Source organism: Chrysemys picta, chromosome 11 (assembly GCF_011386835.1).
Source record: "Chrysemys picta bellii isolate R12L10 chromosome 11, ASM1138683v2, whole genome shotgun sequence".
NCBI classification, from domain to species: Eukaryota; Metazoa; Chordata; order Testudines; family Emydidae; genus Chrysemys; species Chrysemys picta.
Window position 1 is genome coordinate 6,828,187 of NC_088801.1, and position 27,892 is coordinate 6,856,078.

Consider the following 27,892-nt stretch of genomic DNA (forward strand, 5'->3'; position numbering starts at 1 on the left):
CTGAAAGGAAAATACTCAAAAGCCTCCCACCCCCAGTGCCAGACAATACTTTCTCTGTGCTCATTCTCCCCGAAATAGTACAAATAAAGAAATAAACACAGACTTAAAAAGTGCTATTTTGCAGCTTTCCTTCTCCTTGCACAAAATGTACCAGGAGAAAACTCTATCCGCCTAACACTTGGGGAAGGGTCTTAGGGCGGTACGGTTTGAACAGTATCTGCAAACATAGCCTTTTAACTGCAAACACCGTATTTCTGCCTCCCACTCTCTTCATTGCTTCTGAGAAAAGAAAACGCCTTTTCCATCAGCCTTATGGACACGAGCTCACATTCATCGTCTCCGACAGATTTACACTAGGGATGAATTCAGTCCAAAGTGAATCTACCATGAGTTAAACCTGGACTCGGTTTTCCATCCTCTAACCTCTCTCTTCTCCTCCTAGCTGCACTATAGAATTAAGCTATGACATAGGTGCATGCTGAGGGCATATTAGGGCATAAGCAATCTGCTGTGGTTTCCTGCAGACAAAGAGCATGTAGGGGTTTAAAGCAGGAGACTTGGAACCAGGACTTTTGGGTTCCATCCCCGTGACTTACTAGGTGACCTTGGACAAGTATCTTAGCCGGACTGTGCCTCAGTTTCCCCAGCTCAAAGGGGGATTAAATTTACCAACCTCACAGAAATGATGCAAGATTATGTTCATTAACTGAAATGGCTTCGAGATCTTCACAGAAAGAGTATGCAGAAATGCAAATGATCATTACTGGATTCCTGTTCAGGCGTATTTGATAACACTAGCCCAGGAACCATCAATGTGGCCGCTTTGCAGATGCTGACAGCAGCTTCTTTGGCAGCGTCAGCCAAATTCAGAAATGAATCAGAGGACGTTTACACTGCTGTGATTGACACCTTCTTCCGGACTCCTCAGTGGGCAAGTTTCACCAACACCACAGGCCAAATTCAGAGGTGATCAGAGGATATCAGTTAAGTGTCAGTAAGTGAGTCAGAACCGAATGGAGTTTAACTGAGCCTACGTCTGTTTAACTGACATGTTGAAGAGGCTAGAAGATGTAAGCCACACCAAGCTGAGGCATCCCCTCCCCCACACGGGCCTCTTAGTTTAGCCATTATCTGATCTGTTTTTGGGGCCGACAAGAAATCATTAGCAGCTGACACTGCAGTTAGTCCAAGCAACATTTAGAATAGAATCATAGACGATCAGGGTTGGAGGAGATCTCAGGAGGTCATCTAGTCCAACCCCCTGCTCAAAGCAGGACCAACACCAACTAAATCATCCCAGCCAGGGCTTTGTAAAGCTGGGCCTTAAAAACCTCTAAGGATGGAGATTCCACCACCTCCCTAGGTAACCCATTCCAGTGCTTCACCACCCTCCTAGTGAAATAATTTCCAGTAGAGATAGGGAAGTGCTCTTACCATTATACAAGGAACGGGGGGAGGGGGGGGAAATCTCATCTGGAATACTGTGTGCAATTCTGGTCTCCTGTGTTTAAGAAAGATGAATTCCAACTGGAACAGGTGCAGAGAAGAGCTACAAGGATAATCAGAGGAATGAAAACCTACCTTACGAGAGGAGACGTAAGGAGCTTGGCTTGTTTAGACTAACAAAACAAAGGCTGAGGACAGATATGATTGCTCTCTATACATGCATCAACGGGATAAACACCAGGGAGGCAGAGGAGTTATTTAAGGGCCAATGTCAGCACAAGAACAAATGGGTATAAACTGGGCCTCACCACATTTAGGACTGAAATTAGATGAAGGTTTCTAACCATCAGATAAGTGAAGTTCTCAAACAGTCTTCCAAGGAGAGCAGTGGAGAAAGAAAACCTAACTTGTTTCAAGACTGAGCTTGATATGTTTATGGAGGGAATGGTTTGATGAGATTTCCTACAAGGGCATTTCCATAACTGCTAGCAGCAAATATCTCCAACGGCTGGAGATGGAACACTAGACAGGGAGGGCTCTGAGTTACTCTACAGAATTATTTCCTAGGTGTCCTGCTGGTCAGTTTTGCCAACATACTCAGGGTCTAACTGATCACCATGCTGAAGAATTGGGAAGGAATTTTCCCCAGGTCAAACTGGCAGAGATCCTGGCAAGGGTTCACTTTCCTCTTCACCATAGGGAATGGATCACTGGCTGGTTTGAACTAATAAAAATGGTGGGTTATATGTAATTTTAAGTGCTTAAAACAAGATTTGAGCACTTAGTAACTCAGTCAGAGGTTATGTGCCTACTTCAGGAGTGGATAGTGAGGGTCTCTGGCCTGTGATGCACTGAAGGTCCGCCTAGATGACCATGATGATCCCTTCTGGCCTTAAAATCTAGGAGTCTATGAGAACATGCTCAGATTAGAATTATTGAATGCATCAGCCAAATGGCTGCATTATGAGGATACCCACCCTTTTGTAGCTCTTGAAGAAGGGGAGATATTTTCCTGCTAAGGCAGGAGTATTTGTTTCTTGAGGGCTGGGCAGGTTGCAGTTTTAACTCATTCTACATTTTTATAACAAGCAATGGATTTGCTGTTTATTTCTAGTTGTGTTCATCCCCAACGATGTGCTGAGTGCTGCATAACATGCAGCTATCAAAACTATCTCTGCTTCGTAAGAGAGCCATAGCCAGGATGGTGGCCTATCCAGAGATTCAAAGGAAGGAGTCAATTATATTCAAAAAAGAAAAAATTCCTCCCCCCACACAGCTAGTCATTTTCATTGGTTACATTCTTGGGCCTCCCAGGAGAGCTGGGTCAATAGGAAGGACTGGGGTGAAGACAGGCTGGGTGCCTGGCACATTTATCCAGCCTTTGCCCCACCCAAGACTTCAATTTTCATGTGATCGTTTTGTTTTTTTTCTTTGATTGTACAAGCTGCTGTCCTTTTGGCTCCTTTGTTGCTGTGCTGTAGTTGTGCTGCTCCTTCCCACCCATTATATGGGGCTGGTGGCAAGACAAGAGGGATGGGAGCATGGCACACCAGATACACTGAGTCAGAACAAACACCCCAAGGTCCTAGATTCCATAGTAACAAGTGTAACATATGCCTTCCAGCATCCTATCCAGCAACGACAAAAGGGATGGCTCTCTTACTGTGCTGCCACTGGCTGCCCCATTCCCTGTTACTGAGCACCTTACACGCTTCAATGCAGTTATCCTCATAACACCTCTATGGGACAGGACAGTGCTATTACGCCCATTTCACAGATGGGAAATCGAGGCTCAGAGAGATTAATGTGGTCCAGGCTCGCAGCGGCAGTCTGTGGCAGAGCAGGGATTTGAACCTGGGTCTCTCAAGTCCCAAGCTAGAGCTCTCATGATTCAATGTGTCTCTCTTTATGAAATCTGCCTTCTTCTGTAGCTAAATGTTTTTGGACCAAGCTGTTTGCACATTAGAGAAGGTGCTTTCTGTGTACTGCAAAACTCAGAATGTATTCACCTTAGGGGGGTCTTACAAACTTATTTTCTGGGTAAATTCTGTCACAGACTCCCATAAACAAAGCAGTGCATTTTCAGGAGAGCTCTTTCAGATCAGCTGAAAATGCTGTCCAGGGGCATGGGGGGCGGGGAAGAGACATTTGCTAAAGAATCTTAAGTCACAGCCCTGTTCAATGAGCAACCAGGCACACAGCTGTACAGGTCTCTCAGACAGCCCTTCCTCATCAGCCCGTTAGCCACAGCCCGGAGAAGCACTTGGATACTAAGTATGTCTAGAGCTAATGCAAACGACAGTGCCTTGCTGATATTTGTCATGGAGACATACCTGCATATCATTCACACATCAGGAGAGAGAATCACCCCACGACTCTACAGAGCTCTGTCACTGGTCCCAACTGTGGCTCCTAAGCTGGGATGCAGGGAAGGAATGGGCTTTCCCCTACACTCCCTCCTCCTCCTGGGCTGTAGGGATTATTTTCATCATAACTTATCGCTCCAAACCTGCAACCAAGACCTGGTGGTGTCATTTATCTCAACTCGCTCCTCAAGGGGTGCAAGTTGTTGACAGGGGGCACTGCATCAAGCATTTGTTTAGGCTCTGCACGTTCACATTATGGGTCATTCCTCAACTTCTACATGGTCACGTTGTCCCCAGCCTTCATCCCCTCATCTCTCGCTCGGTTTAAGAGCACACCACTGTTTTCATTTGGGGTCAGTGCCTGGGGACAGTTGTTCTGGGGAGCCAGGTTCTCCGCAATTATCAACATTTCCGCCATTTTGTCACATGGTAGCCTTCCATAGTGGTATTTGGAGGTAAGGGATTTTCAGAGCCAAAGCTCTTTCTGGACTTCAGCATCTTGGGTGGTGTCCATACAATGGGTATCTTGGGTTGGCGCTGCCAAGCCAGGATTCCTCCAAATGTCCTCTTCTCTGCTCCTTCCATGGGCTCCCACACTGCACCGCTCAGTGCAGCACAATGGGGCAGGCAGAGGGGAAGATGTGTAGGTGAGAAAGGCACCCTCTGACTCATTCCTCAGTCTCCTGGACCGCAGCAGCACTACCCTAACCCCAGAGTGGGTCATGAGGGAGCATGTATGGGCAGAAGAGTCAGGGGCTTGACAGAGAGACATGCGGCACGCTGGGCGCATTAAGGGATATGACCTGAGGTGGTAAAATTCAAGGAGGGGATTGGACTGGAGAGGGGAGACCAGACCATGAGGGGAAAGGCCCAATGGAAGTGAGGGGACAGGGAAATGAACCAGGTTGCAAGCAAAGGGAAATACAATGGTGAAGAGAAGAGGAAATGGAAAGAGATTGGGAGAGACATAGAAAAAAACACTGAAAGCGAAGAGAGGAGAAGGACAGACTTTTGGCTGACTCTGGTGATCAGGTCACCTGAGTTATACTCCCAGCTTTGCTATGGGGGACCTTCAGCAAGAGACTTCATCTCTCTTTGCCTCAACTTCCCCATCAGGAAAATGGGGCTAATAATACTTTCTTAACCCACAAGTAGGAGACAGCACCTCAAGATCCTCAAATGGAAGGTGTTATGTAGATGCCAAGTGTTATCATGATTTTTGTATTATTGGATAGGGAAAGGCAGGTGGGATCAGGAAAAGCAAAACAAAACACTCGCTCACTTCACTTACATGCAAGGGCATCAGTTTAGAAACATTCAGGTGATGGGAGTGAAGTTATGTCCCCATAAACAACATTCTATTTGATTCTATTATATCCTGCAAAGTCGATGGGAGTGCAAAAGTGGAGCATACAGACCTATGAAAAGTCTAGAGGGAGCAAAACAAGCTGTGGGGGGGGGGTGGTAACTGCCCCCCTTCTCCCATAAAAAAAGTGATATTCCTGCTCACATCCACAAGACCTGTCAGAGAACTTGGTAGCTACATAGTGTGAGTGGTGGGGACAGAATTCCTCTCTCTTGTCCCATTCTCTCTCAAGTAAACCTATCTTTGTACTTAAGAAACAAGAGTTTCGGAATAGATTTTCATAGCCAGCAACCATCTTGAATGCCCACGATTAACTGGAGTGGTCAGTTATCTCCCTCACAAAGCCGGTTATTCTTGCTATGATCAGGTTTCACGTATTTTATTATTTGCAACCTTCCCACAATTTAATAGCTTAAAATGTCTCTCCAAATCTCTCTCTGCAAGTAAGTGGACTGATATCCTCTGTGTTACATTTCTGCTGCAAACTGTGTTGCAGGTGCTCTAAATATAGCTTGGTTTATTTAGAGTAATGCTTGCAAGGGGCTGTCAGCACCGCCACTCTGGAGTGGAGAGGCAAGGTGGGATAGTGGATAACACAGACTTCTAGTCAATCATTCCCAGGAAGAAGATTCTAATTACCCAGTCATAATTACACTGCACAATCTACACCTGACACCCATCAGCCACTTTCAAAGATGAGTCATTCTCTGAGGGCAGGCTGCCCTGATCTTTATTGTTTTATACAACGACAAACTGTCTCTTGGTAATATAATAGCAAAGTAAAGTACCTGGGATGATAACATGGAAATTATCTTTCAAAGGTGAAGGAGTAACAGTGGGCAAATGCATAAAGACAAATTATTATTTACTTGTTGTCAGTCTTTTGACATCACTTCAACTTACTTTTCTGTTCAAAGTTGGTTGGAAGCAGTTTGTCCCCCTTGCTTCAGAATGGGAGCATGGGTAAGAAGCTAAAGCAATACTGGAGTTTAACCAGAAAATACCAGTCCACTGCAATAATTAACAAGAACAAAACGGACTGGGGATATGCTGCATAGGCACAGTCAGAAGGGACTGGATATAATTTGTGTTCTAGGATGGGCAATACAGAGCGGCTGGGAGGTTCAGGGAAGGGGCACTGAATGGGACAGGAAAGATAGCTGTCTGGATGAGTGTGGACGCTCTCTCTTGACATGGAAAAGGGTTAAGGCAGGCTAGAGACATGCCAGAGGGTCTTAGTGTTGAACCAATGCCAAACTTGGTATCTGCAGAATTACATTAAACCCCTGCATGCCCCTACGTAGACCCAAGAAGTTGTCACCAAAGCAACTGAGCACCTCTGATCAGCAAATTCCCCTCAGCGTTTGAGTTGGGCATTCACCTTCCAGATCAATTAACAGTTTAGTCTAGATGAAATTTTGGGACGTGGGGAGGCTATCATTGGAGGGGCAAACAAGACAGGGCATGTCTACACTAGCTTTCTTTACCTTTAACTTGGGGTGCACAATACATTTGTAAAGGTTGGTGTGGCTGCTTTCCACACCCTTTTCTTTACCCTAGGGAGGAGCCTAAGCCCTAACTCAAGGTAAAAGAGTAATTAAAAGCAAGCCCAGAGAAGGAGAGGAGATAGAAAGAAAATGGTGAAGAAATACAATTCTTAACTCTACTATTTGAATTTGCTCTCCTCCATCAATTCCCTGCCTACGTTGGTGCACTGCACGCTGGAGAAACTGGCCCCAGGGTGTTGTAAATTTAGCTATCCAGTTACTAATATGCAGTAAATGTCTTAATGTTGTCATGTAACTGATATATGGGAATGACTAGGCTAATGTATGAGTTAAGTCTCGGAGCATGCCCAGTGTTGCTTCTAGAAGCCTGAGCAGACTAAGACCCAGCAAAGGGCTCATTCAATTAGTGAAGGTGCTCTCATATCTCTAAGCAACTTGACTCCTGACTCTTTGCTAAGCATTATAAGAAGACACCAGTATATGAGACAAAGCATCCATTATATGTGAGGAAAGGAGAGAAAGATAGAGAGTGTCTTCTCTTTCTGAGCGCCTGGCATGTTCTCAAAGATGCTGGATTGTCTGCCCAAGGAACTAAAGTTCTCTCTTAATCCCCAGGACAGGGACAGCATCAGCAGTAGCAGTATGAGCTTCCCCCACAATTCTCCACTAATAGATCTCAACTTTTGACACGATGGCCAGCTTCTAGAGGTGAGATGGTAGCAAGTCTCCAGAGTCCCTGTTTTGCCTTGACTATCAAGGAAGTTGCCAATATACACCAAATGTGGTGTTTGCTTTTGTGAGCTGGACACCCCTCAATAACAACTGGCTTTAGAAGTACCAACTAGCCACTAGATTGCAACAACGGTTGCTCAATAAGAATGGATTTTAATTCCCTCCAATGCCATGAAAATCAATTCATCCTTCATGAACACGCATGCATACTGAAGTAGACGGGTTACTTAAAATCTAGGCTGGTGGCACAGAAGCAGATACGGTTTCAACTGACATTTCACATGTGAGCGAAAACTGATAAGCTTGTCCCAGACAGTAGAAGCTGCAGAGGAGAAGGTTATTACATCAACAGGGCATAGATTATAAGTCTGAACTTCAATTGATATAAATCAGAGTAGCCAATTTATACCAGTTGAGGATCTGGCCACATATGCAGGGACACAGAGCAGGGCCAGCAGAAAGAAACTCATTGACATATGCTGCAGCAACTCCACAGAATGCAAAAACCTCCCTTGGTTTTAATGGAACTGCGTGAGTTTTGCTTTTCTAGCATGCCCAATGCCTCAGGGCTAGATTAATGTTTTGCCAAGCCAGAGCTGCAAAGAGCTGACAGGCATGAAGGGAAGAAAAAATAGGAATCTCCACACTGCTCCTCTTTGAAACATGCCAGCATTAGGTACACTGGCCATGGATTACGCTTTACTGCCATGATCTGCACTATGCTAAGTAAACTGACCTGACTTTAAAAAAAAAATCCAGTGTCAAAATTGGCCCAGATCTTTTACAAGACTGGGATTAATAATAATAAAAACAACAACTACTACCCTGTCAAGCCTGCATGCCTTTCTGGAAGGTTTGGCTTCACCCAAACACAAGTTGGATTCAGTACACGAGTAACCAGGTCAAATTTAATGGCCCGTGATATGCAGGAGGTCAGACATAATAATCTAATGGTTCCTTCTGACCCTAAAATCCATGAATCATAGAATATCAGGGTTGGAAGGGACCTCAGGAGGTCATCTAGTCCAACCCCCTGCTCAAAGCAGGACCAACCCCAACTAAATCATCCCAGCCAGGGCTTTGAATCTATGAATACCACTAACAACACATTTACATGTATATACTGCCTTGGAGGCAAGGATCTCAGAGTGCTTCATAAACTTTAATTAAGCCTCACAACACCCTTGTGCCAGAGAGGTGTCAGGTTCCTCCCAGGTGTCACATAACGGAGACCGAGGCAAGAGAAAATCCCCCAAGAGTCTCGAGGCCATCATGTGCTAGCATTATTTGCACTTGTAAATCAGTTAATAAAGAGCACCGGGAACATTTTTATTTCAGCGCGAATTTTAGCTAACACGGAGATTTGGATATACGAGGTTTTGGGGAAAAAAAACGGGGGTATCATTTAAAGCCATTTAATATATAACCAAGAACCAGCTGTCCCTGGAACCTTGTCATTTCAAGAGCTCACACATTTTATTTGTGTATATGTTCCATGTCTTCCTAAAGTCCACTGCCGTAGGCTAGTAACAACGCCCTGGGTGACAAATGTCAAATGTAATTAAAGAACAGAGAATGGGGGGGAAAGAAAAAAGAAAAAGAAAGCTGGCCACATCCACCCTTCAGGATTATGTCCTCCAGGGCTCTGCAGTTTTTCTGGTTCATTGAATAAATCTGAATTAGAGAACCAGGTTATGAGCTATGAAACTGCTGCATGGTCCACTGTCACTGGGATGCTGCTAGCAAAACAGCACAGTGCCGTGGCTTCTTGCCAACCTGAGACAATCAGCCATGCTACCGACCACCTCTGCTTGTATCCTCTCCCTGACAGTGGCCAGCACTGTGTGAGTCAACGGAAGGTGCAACAAATGCTTTCACTGCTAGCTGCAGAATTATCTGCCTATAGGGAATTTTCTTTTCACCACGTCAATTAGTGGCTGGCTTATGCCCGGGAGCATGGTTGTTAATATTCAGGATTATAAAAAATAAATCATGATATAATTTGCATCAGGTCCTTAGTAGTAGTAGCAGTATCTCTGTAGTATCTGTGCACCAAACACATATATGTATATGTCAGTTCACATCCATGTATACTATTATGCCCAGGCAGCATGGCTTTCATGCAAAGATCAGTAGCCAGGGTGCTGATAATACATGAGGAACAGCATCACATAAAGCAGCCAGAGATCACTAGAAGGATGTAGTAATGAACAAAGGACTGGAAAGTCATATTTTCCTCTTACCCTCCACCCTACAGCTAAAATAGGATACATGTTTTCCTCTTTCCTTCTCTCCTTTATCTCCTTCCCATGTGGTTTTTCCTCCTTCATGCTCTGTCTATGGTGCTGAATACTAACATATTTCTTGATTTTGTCTGGGTATTCCTTTTCTTGTTGGCAAATTCTTCCTATACCAAGAGGTCTATTTCACAGTTTTAAATGTACCTAATAGTCAGGTTATCTGCCCAGTGGACACATGGGTTTTCTGTCTTGCAGGTAACCGATCAGGCATTTCAATACATGCCAATGCTTCCCATTATGCTGTATACATGAAACATGACAGAAAAGAATTCCCATGCAACAGCACTTTAAGTCTTGGTTGACATTTCAGTAGGATTAGCTTTTCACTCACTGACAAGTCTATAGAATTGCTTGTCTGATAATCAAAGCACCAGGATAGCACATGTATAACAAGTAACAAAAAGAGGATTTTCAATTATTTAGACAGCCACCCTTATCCCTGTACATCTCCCCTGGATAACTAACTACCTGAATCTAACAGGGTGCCTATGGGTAGGTAACTGCCCAGGGTATTCATCAGGGACTTGCTCTACAAGAACAAATAAAGCAGTGAGTATTTCCTCCCTCTGGTCTTCCTGCCACCATGAAATATCAGGCCAGAAAATCTGATCCTTCTACCAGAAAAGGAAATTAGTTTTGTCGGAGAAACTGTGCTGAGCTACCAAAAGCCCTGGTGAGTAGTTATGTTCCGTATGCTTCAGGCTGGCTCCGATACTCATGATGGACTGCAGCCTTCCCCTCTGTGGATACTCCAGGAATTTGGAGCAGTTCAGCTGCTCTCTATTCGGATTTGCAGTGGCATTCCATGTTTGTACAGCACCGAGCACAGCGGGGTCCTGATCTGTGACAAGGGCCGCTCAGCACTATGGTAATACAAACAATAACAGTACACCCGAGTGTTTGCTTTTAAAGTTAAATAAAGCAGCTGTGGTTTAAGAGAGGCATATCCTAGTCTAGAAGAAAACATTGGGGTGGGGGGGTGCACAAGCATTGTGGAATTCCATTGCCTACCCCTCTGTCTCACGTCAGGCTCCGTGCAATGCTAGCCCTGTGTGTGAAGACAGACACTCCTTACTCTGCACCATATTTTTTGCTTCAGTCGCACTGCGGGCTGTGTCTGCTGTGTAATCAATAACAGCTAACAAGGAATGATTTCAGTTTGTGGCACTTACTCGGGGTGTTCAGCAGACGGGACTTTTTGCAGTGGTAAGCCACCTCCTGTTCACAGTACTCTGCGCTGTTTATCATGGCCTCAATCTGGTCCAGACTGCTGCTGTAGTTAAAGTACATGGCATATGGTTTCTCAGGGTCAGCCCCTTGGACTCTGGTTAGCTCTGTGTTGTTGTGCTGTACCGCAGTCCAGATCTTATCTTCTGTTAAATGAAAGAAAATGAAAGGGGTGTTACAGCAAACAGGGAACAAAGAGTAGCTGAAGCCTGATGTTTTTCTCCATTAGACACAGAAGCAGCATTTCCCTGGACTCAAAACAGCCTCCTTGTGATAAAGAGCTGCTCCAAACAAGTGTGGATGGCAAACGGCCATGTCTACCTGAACCGAGTTACAGACCAAACTGGGGCTGATGTTACAGGGCCTGCTGAGTCCGAGATAAAACATCAGCTTCCCTGGGTCCTGTGAACGCTGCCCTGCCAGGTATCTGGAATAACTGAGACTCATTTCTGCTGTCTTTAGCCTCATGAGAGGAGACACATTAGTCAGGCCTGTATGCAAACATTTCAAGACTTTAAAGCATGACTATTCTCTTATAACAATACCTTAATTACTGATGATGAACTCATAGGAGCCACCTGACACAAACCGAAATCTCAGCAGAAAGTTAAAACCAAGATGAAATCCATGTTGGCCACTTATGACACTGGTAGTTTGAAGGAAATCTGACCTCTCATTACGCTTCAAAACTCCGATTTCTCCCATTTACTGCAACCCTAATTAAGGACAGCACTTAACCACATACCTAAAGGTAAGCATGTACTTAAGTGCTTTTCTCAATCAGGGCCTCTGTGAGTCATCCCATTTTCTTCAGTGGGGCTACCTGCAGAGCAAGGTATTTCTCAGTGTAAAGAAAACAGAATCTGGCCTTAAATAAATGCAATCTATGGACCTAACCCTTCAAACATTTACTACTGGGAGGAGTGCTTGCAGTCTCATTCAGGTGAATGGGACTACTGCCAGTAGTAAACACTAACTCTTCAATAAATGTTTGCCGGATTTGGCCCGATACTTGCACTAGCATTACACTAATACACATAATTATTATCTCTTAATTAATTGGCCTCTCAGAGGTGGTAAGACAACTCCCACCTGTTTATGCTCTCTGTCTGTGTGTGTATATATATCTCCTCAATATATGTTCCATTCTATATGCATCCGAAGAAGTGGGCTGTAGTCCACGAAAGCTTATGCTCTAATAAATTTGTTAGTCTCTAAGGTGCCACAAGTCCTCCTGTTCTTCTTTTTGCGGATACAGACTAACACGGCTGCTACTCTGAAACTAATACACATATGCAGTTGATTCCTTTTTTTAATTAAATAGAGAGAATGACCCTGCTCACCTATATGTTCTAATAAGGTAAACTGTAAAAAAAAAAAAAAAAAAAAAAAAGGCCAGTTTTAATCCTTTGTAAACATTGCAAGTTTTCACTCTGGCATGGAATCCAATTATTTGCAGAAGTATGTGCATAGCAACAGAGAGAGGAGAGGAGATGGTTGTAAAGAAAGTGAGGGACAGCATGAAGACTTAAAAAAAATCCCACTGGAGCAGAAAACCCTAGGAGGGTGGTGAATCTGGTGTTTTATAAGATGATCTTAACCAACATGGGAATGATCTACACAAGGGGAGAATAACTGGCTACGTGGGACAACTACTGTAAAGGATCTGGGGCGTTATAGTGGATCACAAACTGACTATAAGCCAACAATGTGATGCAGTTATGAAAAAAAGTGATCATCATTCTGGGTGCCTTAACAGAAGTGTAAGACAAGGGAAGTCATTGTCCCATTCTACTCAGCACTGGTGAAGCCTCAGCTGGAGTATTGGTGTCAAGGTTTGGGTGCCACCCTTAAAGAAAGAAGAGGACAAATTGGACAGAATCCAGAGGAGAGCAATAAAAATGATACAAGGTTTAGAAAACCTGACCTATGAGCAAAGGTGAAAAAACTGGGCACATTTACTCTGGAGAAGAGAAGTCAAATAAGTTAAGGGCTGTTATACAGAGGACTGCTCAATTGTTCTCCATGTCCACTGAAGGTATGACAAAAAGCAACGTGCTTAATCTGAAGCAAGACAGATTTAGGTTAGACATTAGGGGAAAAAAACATTCTAGCTATAAGGATAGTTAGGAACTGGAATAGGCTTCTAAGTGAGTTTGTGGAATTCCCATGATTGGCTGTTTTTAAGAACAGGTTAGTCAAACACCTGCCAAGGAGGGTCTATGTTTACTTGGTCCTACCACAGTGCTGGATTAGATGACCTCTCCAGGCTCCTTCCAGCTCTACACTATGTACTTTCCAAGATTCATAGAATTCTAAGGCCAGAAGCTCCACTAAGATCATCATAGAATCATAGAATATCAGGGTTGGAAGGGACCTCAGGAGGTCATCTAGTCCAACCCCCTGCTCAAAGCAGAACCAATTCCCAACTAAATGATGATCTAGTCTGATTTCCTGCATCACATGGGCTGTACATTTACAACTAGTAATTTGTGCATGAAATCCAACAACTTGTGGCCACTAGATGCTCTGGTTATTGGGGGCGCTATAAATTCCACTAAATTGGTGGATTAGGTAGAATTCTAGTAAGTGTATGGATGCTTTTTTTCCCCGTTTTGCCTGATTATTATCTGCATGGAGATACTTGGATGCCAGACAGTCACTGATTTCTAGTGACAATGAGGTGGCACAGAAAGTGTCAGGAGTTTACCTACAGCAAGCCTGCTCATCCACTAGATTAACACCCAAGCAGTTTACAAGTGCAGGTGGGCCCCATTTGAGCTGCCTGATTGGCCAAGCCACCCGATTGACTCAGGGGAGTAGCACACCTGCTCTTAAGATCAACAGCAGCAGCACACTCGCTGCTGAAAGCATTCATCCATGACTGTGACAACTCCTGTGTCTGCTTCTTCCCAGCCTTGCTCCAGTCCTGCCTTTCCTTTTTCCCAGCCTCACGGCACTCCAGGTACTTGGTTCTGACCCTAGGCTCTGATTTCTGACTTTGGCTCTGACCTCTGACTCCAGTTCTGACTCCTGATTCCAGCTGTGACCCTTCATTCTGGCTACTGACTCCAGCTCAGACCATTAGGCATTACCTCCATATCCTGCTCCCTATCAGAAGGTCAACACCAAGAACTGATTTCAAGTCTAGACGAAAATACAGTTCCAATGCCTTATAGCAAGACCTTCAAGCCCTGAAAGTCTAAGAGTTTGTGATCAGTAATTTGTGCATCCTTTCAGAATGTTGTGATCAGTTCGATGAAGATGGAGAGAGAGAGAGAGAGATGGAAAAATCACTACACATTCAAGTGCTTTACAGAACTCACCCCTAATACTTGCAAGTAAGGCATGGAACACATTGCCCTAAGACCTCATCCCATGCCTGCTGTGCATCTCAAAGCAGTAATCCACGTCAGCCAGAGTCCCTCGGGTTTTCTTCCACATTCCCCAAAATTAACAACACATGGGAGGGATTTTCAAAAGCTCTCAGCACTAACTCTGCTGCCATTGAAGTCCATGGGAGTTTTACCGCCGACTTCACTGGGGACACAGATGTGCAAACACTGAGCGTCTACGAAGTAGAGCCAGTTGGGGATTTTTCAACAAAATGATTTTTTTGCTGGAAAATGTCAAGTCAACAAAACTCAAACTCTTTCCAGGGATGTCCTGGGTTAGACAAAACTTGCTTTGAGAAAGGTTTCACAGATCCAGGAATTTCAAGAGAGAGAGAGAGAGAGACCCCAGAATAGCCAATAGCCTTGTCAGTAGGGTACTCAGAGAGAGCAAAGATTTGAATCCAAATCTCCTACATCCTAGGTGGATGCCCTAACTAACAAGCTACTCTTGGAGGGAGGCAGAAAATCTCTTTCAATCTCTCATTTTTCACTGAAAAACTTTGAATGGTCTCAGTTTCATCCTAAAATGGAATGGGGAAAAATTCTAAACTCTCAGAAACATTCATGGGATGGGAAACCATTCCCCATCCAGCTTTAATTTGAAAATCCCACTCTAAATGCAATAACCATTCCCACCGCACTGCTGGTAAAGTCATTGTAGAGCCAACAGAACAGTAGAGAACAAACCGGCTGATGAAGACAGAGATGGAATGGAAACATTAGTCAGTTGCTACATAATAGTAATAAAACCAACGTGCACTGTAGTGGCAATACTGCCCTTCAAGAAGTGCAATAAAGTGCACTAATTGGCTAACCATACTTGGCTTTCAGAGCTTTGTGTTAGTACATGTAGAAGTACATTGTGTGGGTAACTGATATAACCATACACAAGATCAATGTTAACAGAATTAAATTAAAAGTTTAGGAAAAACTTCCTTAAAAGATGAGAGGTGTTAGAACTATGAAACAGCCTCCCCAGAGGTGTGTTGGAAATCCTATCAACCGAAACATTTAAAATAGGTCTCGACAAAGCACTAGCAAATGTAGCGTAGGGAACAAACCTGCACTCACAGGTGGATTGCACTGATGACCTGACAGAACCTTCTCATCTTCCTCTGTGATTGCTCATTAATTCTCATCGAGATTGTTATTACAGCTGTTCTGAGCTATTCTCCAGGGATCTGACCTTTAATGCAACATGCCTTCTCTTCTCCCCACTGGAGCCTGTGGAGATGGCACGTTTACTACAGGTTTTCTGTCACCGGCTTTGAGTGGAAAAAGCATGTGGGTTTGCCGTCGGTCTCTGACATAACTGTATTTTAGAGAGGTTGAAGTGAAGAGGAGGGAGAGGAGGCAGGAAGGAGATGGGGATACAGAGAAATTTATACCTACTTTTAAGAAATTTTTTAATCCATCGATGCACCTTCTCCTATGCTCAGTACTTTACCAACGGGGAATCAAACCACTTCAAAGATCCTTGTTGATTTCTGCTCTTTGAGATATATTCCATTGTTTGCAATGGTGTAGGTCAGTTGGTCCCAGGATGTTAGAGAGAAAAGGTGGATGAGGAAATATCTTTTATTGGATGAACTTCAACAGACCTCAGGCCAATAAAAGATATTACCTCACCCATCCTGTCTATTTGAGATACAGGTATTTGTTACCCTATATAGCACTAATGCTACTCATAAAATACACAGCCTTGGCACATTACATTGATAACAGAACAAGCTCACCAAGCAGCAACTTTATATATGAATGGGCGCAAATCACCACTTTCTTCACCCCAACCCCTACAGCTACATTTCCTTCTCTTCCTCATACGCTGTATATTTTATGAATTGGTGACCAACCACTTGAGGCAGACCACAGCCTAGGTTTTATATAGTCTCAATTTTCTCGCTCTCTTTTTACTCTTGCTTTTACAAAGACAGGGAAAAGAGGCAGTAGAAAACGCTTTAAAAAGTCGGATCCTACATGGAAGCCTGCAGAGAGCAAAGGTGTCCCAACATACTACAGCTGTATGCCAATTAATCCAGTTTGTAATGTTGTTGTAGCATTGTAGGTCCCAGAATATTGGAGAAACAAGATTGGTGAGGTAATATTTTTTATTGGACCAACTTCTGTTGGTGAAAGATACACCCTTTCGAGGTATACACAGAGCTCTTCTTTAGGTTTGGGAAAGGTTTGCAGCATGTCACAGCTAACCGAAGAAATCTGAAAAAGAGCTCTGGGTAGCTTGAAAGTTTGTCTCTTTCATCAACAGAAGTTGGTCCAACAAGAGATATTACCTCACCCTAGGAGCGCTGCCAGCTTTTTTGCCGCCCTAGGTGGCGGAAGGTCCCGCCCACGAAATACCACCGCCAAAGATCCGGCCGCCGCGGTCGCGGCCCCCCAAATGTTAGCGCCCTAGGCGACCGCCTAGGTTGCCTAATGGGTTGCACTGGCCCTGCCTCACCCACCTTGTCGCTCCAATATCCTGAAATTATTATAACTATAACACCACTGCATACACTAATAGAAGAGATTTAATTTTGCCCTTCACAACATGAAGAAAAAGACCAGATTCTTTTGACCAATGGTGTCTCAGGGTTCCCAATGTGGCCGGTGCCTCCTTGTCAGTGCTGGCTCTAGGCACCAGGCAACCAAGCACGTGCTTGGGGCAGCTCCTGGTAAGGGGCGTCCAATCTTTGGGTGGCGGGGGGCAACGCGGTGTGGCGCTTGGCGGGGGAGAGGGGGGAGGTTCCGGCAGCGCGGCGCTTGGTGGGGGGTGTTTGGCGGCGCGGTGCTCCGCGGGGAGGCGGGGGGTGTTTGGCGGTGCTCCGCGCGTGGGGGAGGGGCTTCAGGAGTGCAGTGCTGTGCGGGGGGTGGAGGTGTTCGATGGCGCGGTGCTCCATGGGGGGCAGGGGTGTTCAGCAGCAGGGCGTGGAGTGTTTGGCAGTGTGGCGGGGGGGCGGGGGCTGTTTGGCGGTGCAGCACTTGGTGGCGGTTTTGGCGGCGTGGCACTCCGCGGGGGGCCGGGGTGTTCGGCAGCATGGCGCTCGGCAGGGGGTGAGGGGTGTTCGGCGGTACTCTGCGCGGGGGGGGGGGGGGAATTCAGCAGCGCGGCACGGGGGGTGTTCGGCAGCACGGCACGGGGGCGGGGGCTGTTCGGCGGTGCGGCGCTTGGCAGGGGGTGTTCAGCAGTGCGGCGGGAAGTGGTGGGGTGTTCGGCAGTGCTGCGGGGGGGCGGCGGTTGTTTGGCAGCGCGGCACTCGGTGGGGGGGTTCGGCGGCGCGGCACTCGGTGGGGGGGGTCGGCGGCGCAGCACTCGGTGGGGGGGGTGTTACGGCAGGGCGGCGCTTTTTTTTTGCTGCTTGGGGTGGCAAAAAAGTTAGAGCCGGCCCTGCTCCTTGTGCTACCTTTGGACAGCATAGAGGGCAGAGAAGCCATGACTGCGACATCTGGAAGAACCATAATTATATTGTAGGGCAAATGACAGTTCTTTCTTCTTCGAGAATGTTGCAGTTTGGGCATTGAGTGTGGGGAGTCTTGGCCATATTAATGACAGAGATTACAGCACTGCTCTTCTGAATTTGACGCCTGCTGTGGCCACCATGTTGAGTGCATAATGTTTATTGAAAGTCAGCGGGTTGCTCTATGTGGTTGTCCTGCTGAACTCAATGATGGGCACGTTTCTGAAGCAGGGTGAAGATTTTGAATACGCTTGAGTGGAACGCGCCTTGATGTTCAGAGGGAGCGGCTCACTAGCCAGCTAGCAGCAGGTGGAAATACTTTGCCTGATCCAACGTAAGAGTCTTTGGGAAGAAATTGCTTGGCCTTCGGATGCACCGGATATGACAATAAAGAGATGGGGAGAGAGTCAGAAAGACTTAGTCTGTTGAGACAGGAAAGCAGGGCTCTGGATATTTCCAGAGTATAAAGATTCTTCTCTTCCAGATATGACTGCAGCTTCATTGAGTGTTTCAGCTGGAATTCTGAGACCACCGTAGAGATAAACATGGGGTGCAGTTTCACCACCATCTTGTCTGTGAAACGACATGTACGTGGCTCACACTGACTCGCCATGCTGATGTGATGGCAACTTATAGAAGACCATCTTGATGGTAAGATGGTTCCAAGAACAGTTCAATGGAGGTTCAAAAGAAGACTCTATAAGTCACAAGAAGACAACTTTAAGATCCCACATGGAAATCAGGTCTCTAACTGGGTTGGCGGGGGAGGTGTGAAGATGAGCCTTAATTAATCTTGACACTACATGGTGTAAGAAGACAATGTGACTGAATTGAGGCATGATACATTGATATTAAGGCCAGAAGGACCTTGAGAGAGCTAAATGCCAGTTGGGTCCCTCATTGGTGAAATATTGGGTCTATGAGGGATTTCCACAGTGATCACTTGTGGTTGGTTACCACATTTATGCTAGAAAAATCTGCTAGGTCAGCAGTTCTCAAATTTAAGTAACCTGAGGATCCCCATTTTGATTTAAAATTTTGCCGCGGACCCCCAAACCCCAACACCCACTCAGACCCAGGCCCTGCCCCCACTCCACCACTTCCCCCCAAGGTCCACCGCATTCCACCTTTTCCTGCCTCTGCTCCACCCCTGCTTCTCCTCTTCCCTGCCTCTTTCTGCCCCGGGTTCCCTAGCATGCAGGATGCACTCGGGGGGGGGGGAGGGAGTTGTTAATCAGCATGGCCCACGGACCCCTTGGAGTACCCATGTGGACCCCCAGGGGTCCATGGAGCCCAGTTTGAGAAATGCTGTGCTAGGTCATTGTGGACTCTTGGAAGGTGTAGAACCTGTTGGTTCCCCTAACATCAGTGACACCACTCCCAAAGCTCAACAGCCCTGTAGACAATGGGGAGGATGATCAAGTGCCTTCATGTCTGTTGAGACCGTGCATCTTTGACATGTCATTGATCAGGATTTGCACTGTGGAGATTCATGGATGCTATATAGACCATCCTGGTGACACTCTGTTCCAGGATGCTTATGTGTAACTTCAGGCACCCTGCATCTGGAGATGGTTCAGGTGGGCACCCCAACCTGTCCCTGAGTTTTTAATAAGTATCATCATCGGGGAGGGGCTCAAAAGGACACCCCTTTCCTCATATTCAGAGTGACCAGCCACCACGTGAGCTCTCACAGGACTAGAGGTGGGACAGTGATCCATTTATTCATATGTCTGGATGGGGAGTAGACAGCCCTCAGTCAGTGTTGTAGAGAATACAGGCAAAGTCTGGGAGGTGGTATCACATACTTGCACACAAACACATGGCCTAGTAATCCCAGGCATATATGAATTGTTGTCATCGGTCTTGTCCTTATGTTGCGCACAACCAACTGAAGGAACCTGAACCTGTCCTCTGGCAGAGAGGTGCATGCTGATTGGGAGCTGAGTAGGGTCCCCATCTGAAATGGTGTGAGAGACAAGTTCTCTCCACTAGATCTGCTAAGAGAACAGGGAAAGGATATATTCTAGGGCTACTCTGGTCTTCCTGGGACCGGCTCCTGATCAGTCAGTCATCCAGGCATGAGCAGACATGAATTCCCTGTTTCCTTACGTGTACCACCACTACTGCCAGGCACTTGTTGAAGACGCTTGGTGCCATACAGACAGGGCCGGCTCCAGGGTTTTGGCCGCCCCAAGCAGCCAAAACAAAAACAAAACAAACAAACAAACAAAAAAGCTGCGATCGCGATCTGCGGCGGCAATTCGGTGGGAAGTCCTTCGCTCCCAGACGGAGTGAGGGACCGTCCGCCAAATTGCCGCCGAATACCTGGACGTGCCGCTCCTCTCCGGAGCGGCTGCCCCAAGCACCTGCTTGACAAGCTGGTGCCTGGAGCTGGCCCTGCATGCAGAATCTAAGGGCAAAAGCCTGTATTGATATGGGTTGTGCCCCACTGTGAATCTTAGAGACTTCCTGTTGGCAGAGTGGTTAGCTATATGGAAATTCACATACTCTAAATCCTGACCCACAAACCAGCCTTGAGCTTGGAGCAATGTAATGATGGGGGGCAAGGTTTACTATCCTGAACCTGAGATGGCATTTGTATTTGTTGAGTATTCTCAGATCTAGGATAGGACAAAGACTCCTTGTCTTCTTCAGAAAAAGGAAATATGGGAGTAGAAGCCCTTTGCCTTGTATTCATGGGTAACCGCCTCTATCGCTCCAAGAAGGAACAATGAAGCTCCTTCTGTTTGCAATAGGATTTTGTGAGAAGGGTTCCTGAAGAGAGTTGGGGAAGGGGGTGAGTAGGGAGCAGAGAAAGGATGGGATGGTATAGCTGCAGGTGAAAATGTCCAGCCTTAATCTTCAACCATGCCCAATGGAATAGGGTGAGGGGGCTTCTGAAGGATGCAGTTCGCAGACTACCTGTGGTGCAACTTGAGTGTCTCATCAAATCTGACATGTTGAAGGAGCACTGTGCACCACTGAGGTTGAGAAAGCTTGTTGTCCTGTGCCATACCTCAGCAGTTTCTTGGCCTGGTATGCAAGTTGTCTGTGGAAAGATGGCATATGCTGTTTTTGCTGATGTTGTGGTTGAGGAAGGTATGATTTATAGTAGGTTGGAGGGGCATAAATTCCTATAGTATAGTTGCTTTGGAATCTTTCAGCAAGTGTTGGGTACTGTGAGTTCTCTTGCTGAACAGTTCCTAGCCTGTGAAAGCAAGTCCTCAATCGTGGTTTGTACTTCAGAAGGGATGCCCAAAGCTTTGAGCTATGATGCTCGTTGCATGGTCAATACAGTGGCCATAGACCTGGCAGTGATGTCCAATGTATTCATTGCCTCTTGCAAGGCTGGTCTTCTTTTAAGATACTTCTGAGCTCCTCTCTGCTCTCATGGGGGAGTTTATTAACAAAGGATGTTAGTCTGTCTCATGTTAGAAAGTCTATTTAAACAACTGGGTCAGCAGTTGGCCACTCACAGTCAGAGTGATGCAGATGAGCATGGGTTTCTCTCAAACAGTTCTGAATATCTGGGGTCCTTGTCCATTGGTGTGTCGTTGACTGAATACAATTTCTCTTTTACAATGGAGACACTAGGAATTCAGAGTTAGGTTTCATATAAAAGTTGTCAAACCATGATGGGGTACCTGGTACCTTTTCTCAACGAACTTCACTGTTGTGTTATAATTGTTGGCATCCATCTCACTGAGTCTAAAAGTCCCTCATTGATGGTGAAAGTGATCCTAGCAGTGCCAGAAGCTATTAAATATCAAATAACTTTTGATATGTTCAAAACATTCAGAGTTTTTGGAGGAATTAGCAAATACTAGAATATAGTCAGACAAGACCCCACTAGGTTATACAGGACTTCATCATCCGGAGTTATCAACAGAGATTCTTTCACTGGCAGCAAATGCATATATTAAAACATAATTAAAATAATCTATTAAAGTACTTGAGTGATCGGGGGAAGTGTGGTGATGACTGATGTCTGTGAATAAAGTTGGAGAAAATTACAGGAGACATTGATGGACATGAATGGTTAGTGTCTTACTCAAACTGTTAGACCTGGCAAACAGATATTTTCTTTATTTTTGGGTTAAGAGTTCACTGCTTATCCTAGTCACCATTCCAAAGTGTCCAAGCAACAAACTGAATGACCCATCCAGGTTACAAGGAACACTGAATACGTCACTTACAAGAGAGCAGGTTTCATGCTGTCTCATGTTCTCCTCCCTCTCATTTCACATCCTGCAGTAGAGGACAGAGTGGATTATGCTATTCTAACACTTGCTACTCTAACGCTTCTTCAGTGTCTCTGTTCACTTTTGCACAATAAGCTTTTTTTTTTTTAAAGGGTGCTATCCTGCATGGGTATACATTTGCAAACATGCCCTGATAAAGTACTGCCTGCCTATAACAAAAGCTATGGGAGTGGTGTGAATTACCTTGACCAATTTCAATTGATGTTCATTCTAAAGCCTATTGATGACTTTTTAAGAGCCTCATTTTCAAAGACAGAGGTCCTAGATAGAAATGCAAAAATGTGTATCTGTATTTACACATACCATCTGCACTCGCATTTGAAGCAACTCCACATACAAACAGGTATTCAGCAGTGAAAGTAGCTATCTGCACCTGTAGCTTCCTGGTTGCACAGCTCTGCAGAGACCCAGGCCTCAGCCTTTTGAAAAGGTGGCCATTAATACTGAGACTGGAGTTAATTTCTTTGTAGGTTTTCTTCTTCTTTTTTATGAGAAACATTCAATTATTGAGTGATTGTGAGTACAGACTAAGCAGAGTACCACTGTTTCTACCGCCCATCATCTGTGTGCTCCTTAAGGTAAGTAAATTCTCTATTTAAAACCCCCCCACAGAAGATCATTATCACTTTAATGTCCTTATTGTATTTTTTCTACATTGACTTTAATTAATAAGCTCTCCCTCGGCTGTTGTGAGTTTACAAAGAGAATGAGGAAGCAGATTTTTAAGCTTGTTGCTGTTTCACCCTCCCCCTGCTCATGCTCTCAGATTTATTTAATTTATTACTCCCTTGGTCAACTTTCAAATCAGGCTCAAATGCTGTAGCTAAAAGGCAGCAAAAGCACTTCTAGATGGCAGCCAAAATCCCACCGAAGAACCCAGAAGATTTAAATTCAGTCTCTGAAAGCAGATTTCCTAAAGGCTTGTTAGTTCGTTCCAAAATGCAAAAGTGACAATGCTTTAATTTCAGGGTAATGCTACAGCTTTATGACTTAGCAGTTTTATTTAATGGTCCAATTTACTAGGATATTATGGTGTCTGTAGTCAGTCCTGAGAGATGGTTTTACAGCACAGGACTTGAGCACTTACAGCACATTTCAGACCCTCAGTCTAGCTTCACCAATATTTCCAGCATCCTGCTGGAATCCTCCCTGTAGCCTTTGATGGCACACGCATTAAATTGGGGCGGGGGGAGAAGAGAAATCAGAGCAGCTGGAAAACTGTTTTTCAATGAGTTCTGTATTGTTTAAGTCACATTTTTATTCTTCATCTGGAAATCTCTCCGTAGCCCACATTTCACCCATGGAACCGAATCACTCTTCCGTGATTTACGAGGTTTGTCACAAAACAAGATTATTCAGACTGATTAAATTGCCAACAAGCCAAACATACGGTAAATGCTACATGAGCAAGAGAAAAATTGCTCAGAGAGCTCATAGGATGTATTTGTTTTGTGGTGCCCTATACAGAATGCCAAATCTTGTCCTTAAAGCTGCCCCTACCATTACAAGAGCAACATGTGCCCACCTGAGAAGATGTTCTGGCTCTCCCATAGTGCATTGCTTTTAGCTGTGGCAGCAGGTAAGCAAGTAAATATATATTCCCCAATGAACATAAAAAGGCAGTTTCTTAAAGGGTTAACAGCCCCAATTCATTAAACTTTAAAATATAAATGTCAAAGCCACCACTTAACCGACATGTTATTTTTCTAGCTTTCCCTGCTGGCTCCCAAAATATGTGTGCTTCTGAAGCTCTCTCTCCATTCTCAGCCTCCGCCTACTTTCTCATCCATTTGGTGACACTTCAACCCAGCGTTTAAACTCCTCAATGCATCTGCATGGAAACAATTCTGAGTGAGTTCCAATCCCACTACCAGGCCTTGGGCTGACCGTACTCCCTGATGATACTGACAATATAATACCCGGGGCCCTACTCTGTTAGGGGATGCAACGACCTACACCAAACTGAAGAGGCTTGATCTCTCCCAAAGTTGGCCAGCAGTCACCAGGAATTTGCACCCACTAGTTTGCTATAGACTGCCCTTCCCAATGCTGTGACTCTGCTCCTTGGGCCAATGCAGGGGGAGGAAGATTTCTTGCACAACTGTGCATAATCTTGCCATTATAGAAATGCCATTCTGAGACAGAGAGGTGGCACACCATCTTTCCAGCCTATTTCTTGGTGAGTGTCCACCAGGACGCTTCCTGTGGTAATACCATTGACGGTCAATGGGATTTTAGCTCCTGAATGAAAATGAGGTTCCTAAATAAGTTAAGTGTTGCAATGCCAAACACAGGAACACTTTAATATCTTAAAAGAGTGAGGCTAATTTAGTATATTAAGCATGCATGGAATCATGCAAGCGCAGAGCTGGTTGTATCTCTGCGCTAGCTAGAAATTGCAAGATGTCTGTTCACAGCTCAAAAACTTTGATATAAAAACTAGTACAAATGTTTAAGCTTTTTCCTTTCAATAAAATTCTGGAGTATTTAACTAGAATCCAAAATAAAAGTTTAAAAATTGTCAAAATCTGGAGCACCCTGGAAAATGTCAGGTGTCAGAGAGATGTTGCAAATCTCTTTACAATGCCTTGACTATGAAAGGTACTAAATAAACACCAAGCACTTTGGGCGTATAGTGTTACCCATTGACATCAATGTGAATTAGACAAAACTCTTAAGCTATGTCTTCACTGCAATCAGCAGGTGTGATTGCAGCACAGGTAGGCATTCCCAAGCTAGCTTTCATCGAGCTGGAGTGCTAAAAATATCAGCAAAGCCCGAGCAACACAGGTTAGCTGCTCAAGTATGTACCCCAGGTCCCAAGTGGACCTGTACTCAAAAATCCCAAAGCTAGATAAAGAGTCTTGGGATTGAATGGGAGTTTTGCCCTTGACTTCTAAGGTCCAGTCTCTATTTAAATAGTATTTAAATGATTATATAGTGTCCAGTCTCTATTTAAATAGTATTTAAATTAATTATAAATTAGTAAAATTAACAAAACATTGTGAAGAGTGGGGACAAAGCAAATGGGTGTACCCACCACTAACTTGGTCCCTAATGGGATGTCATTTAAACCATTCAAGCGAACAATGTACCATGCAATATTTAGTCTCGAATGGCACAAAAGTGTTTAATTTAGGCAATGGGTGTATCTGTGTGGTAACCACTAAAAACCATGTCTTTTTAAAAAGTATAACAAAAAAGGCCCAATTAACTCATGTAACTGTAATGTAACAAATGTCATTAATACAATTATTTATCAAGGTCCTCTACTAAAAAAACCAAAAAATGTAAACTGGTCCATTAATTAAAAAAAAACATTAATAACAATAAAAATAATTAATAAAAGCAAAAAAAAAAAAACAGGCAATATGCAAAATATGTATCTAAGTCTGCACACTAAAAAATAAACATTTTAATCCATAATGGTCAAATATTATTATTATTATTTTAAATTGGCAATTTTTCATTGGTATAATGTTTTTTAAAAATGGTCTCCCCGTGTCACAGCTCTTCTAAATGTAATGCTACATCCTATTGTCATATTATTTGTATTAATAATTTTGTTAACCTTTATTATGCTATGTTTATACTGCCAAATAAAAAAAAAACAACAAAAGTTTTGAAGCAAGTAATATATAAAATTAAATTGCTTGCGAAATTATAAAGTGATACAATAATTAATGGCATTAATCATGTATCAAGAAGGGGGACTGTTGGGATATATCTATTTATATCAATATATATTGTGAGTCATATATCCATTTAATACATGATAGGTTATTAAGGCCTGGTATGAATTATGCGTGCTTAACATGAATACGTAGGTTGCAAGTTAGCAACCGAAGCAAGAATTTAAGGTGAAGGACTATTAAAACTGTTTGTGCAAAAACAATCTTCTGTTCCAAGAAAAATACAGAAAATCATCAGATAAGGAAACGACACAAGCTGGATTGTATAAAATTCTAAAATTGTATGAAAATTGGAGAAAATGGCACACCTATGATCAAGGCAGCTCACCCAGGATTGTCTCTTTGGAATTGTGTGGGTAGAAGGCCTAGTAAACAACGGCAAAGAACCGATGACGCAACAGAACGAACTATAAATGGTTGCCTATGATTTCTGCAAATCGGAGTAGTTTATTAATCCAAAATCCCGTGCAAATATCAATGTGGTTTTCGCTGGCTCCCTGAATATTGACTGGCCTGAAATCTCGACTGGCCATCGGAACCATTCTGACCTTTGGACTCTGGTATAGTACGTTTGGGGTGTAAATGTAAAGTAAGTAAGGTTTGTTTTGTATCAGAGGGGTAGCCATGTTAAAAGTCTGAATCTGTAAAAAGCAACAGAGGGTCCTGTGGCACCTTTAAGACTAACAGAAGTATTGGGAGCATAAGCTTTCGTGGGTAAGAACCTCACTTCTTCAGATGCAAGTAATGGAAATTTCCAGAGGCAGGTATAAATCAGTCTGGAGATAACGAGGTTAGTTCAATCAGGGAGGGTGAGGTGCTCTGCTAGCAGTTGAGGTGTTTAATCCAGGATTAAACAAAGACTGTGAATGGCTATCCAACTACAGAAGCAGTTTCTCCTCCCTTGGTGTTCACACCTCAACTGCTAGCAGAGCACCTCACCCTCCCCAATTGAACTAACCTCGTTATCGCCACACTGATTTATATTTGCCTCTGGAAATTTCCATTACTTGCATCTGAAGAAGTGAGGTTCTTACCCACGAAAGCTTATGCTCCCAATACTTCTGTTAGTCTTAAAGGTGCCACAGGACCCTCTGTTGCTTTTTAAGGTTTGTTTTGTTATCTATAAAAAGGATTTAAAGTATTATATGCCTCCATTGTGGGTCTAACACAATGAGATAGATGCAGGTGATAAAATCAATGGGAGGAGTATGTGACTACTAAAGTTATGGATGTGCTTAAGTGCTTTGATAGACTGAGGCCTTATTTTCTGCATGTAATTGGATATATACCATACGGGGCAGGGGGTGCAGGTAAACGAGGGGGTTCAAAATGTGTAATAAAAGTGTTGAGCATTGCAGGAATTATGGGGGGGAAGATTAGGAATGATTTTATAAATCGCAAGGGTCACTTTGATGGTTTAGATGTCTGATTGTCCATTTCCTGCAGCAACTTTCACAATCCCTGCTTACGACTGTAGCTTAAATACGATTTCTATGCAGTATTCTGAAAGGTGGAAAATGAAAATTTTCCTTGGCTCTTCAAGTTCAGATTTGAATGCACAAAAAGAGGAATATTCAGCTCCAGATAGGGAACATTTCTTACTCTCTGACACAAGGTTCCTTTATGGGAGTTTCCCAAACAAATTTCAGACTAGCAGCAAGAGCCACAGAAGAGGACTGTCATCTTCCCTTGCTCTGGACCTCCATAAAAAAGGATTTCAATAATAGATAAATAACCGAATGAGATAAAATTAAGCATTGATTTTGTCATACCAACTTCTATGTGTTGTTTAATGGCCCAGGGTCTGTGTACAACAAAACTGCAGAACTAAAGAAATAGAGGAGGGGTATCGCGCTGTTCATCATCACCAAATCCTTCAGATACTGAGGTTAAAATGTATTCCCTAGGAGGTGTGAAGAGGTCATTTTAAACGCTCTCCATTATAGAGTAGCAATACAAGTACATAGCTGTGGGTTGCATGGATATAGACTTAGTGCTGGAGGAAATACACAAGACAGATCAATAGACTTCAAGCAGGAAGAGAAAGAGAGCAGGCTTCAGAGGACCATAACCAATGCTACACCAGTTCAGACCAGTGCAAGAGAATTTAATAATAGACAATTATTGAATGACCTGCTAC

At 44.1% G+C, this 27,892-nt stretch overlaps 1 protein-coding gene across 6 annotated transcripts in view; it reads right to left on the minus strand.

Annotated features, from left to right (window-relative positions):
* The window catches only part of CNTNAP5 (contactin associated protein family member 5), a 413,059-nt gene that overhangs the window by 104,488 nt on the left and 280,679 nt on the right, over positions 1 to 27,892 (minus strand). For all 6 annotated transcript variants that reach the window (XM_005279758.5, XM_042843050.2, XM_008167765.4 and 3 more), the window contains one exon: positions 10,891 to 11,091. In XM_005279758.5, coding sequence (XP_005279815.2) covers positions 10,891 to 11,091 — 201 coding nt within the window. The remainder of the gene's footprint in view (positions 1 to 10,890; positions 11,092 to 27,892) is intronic.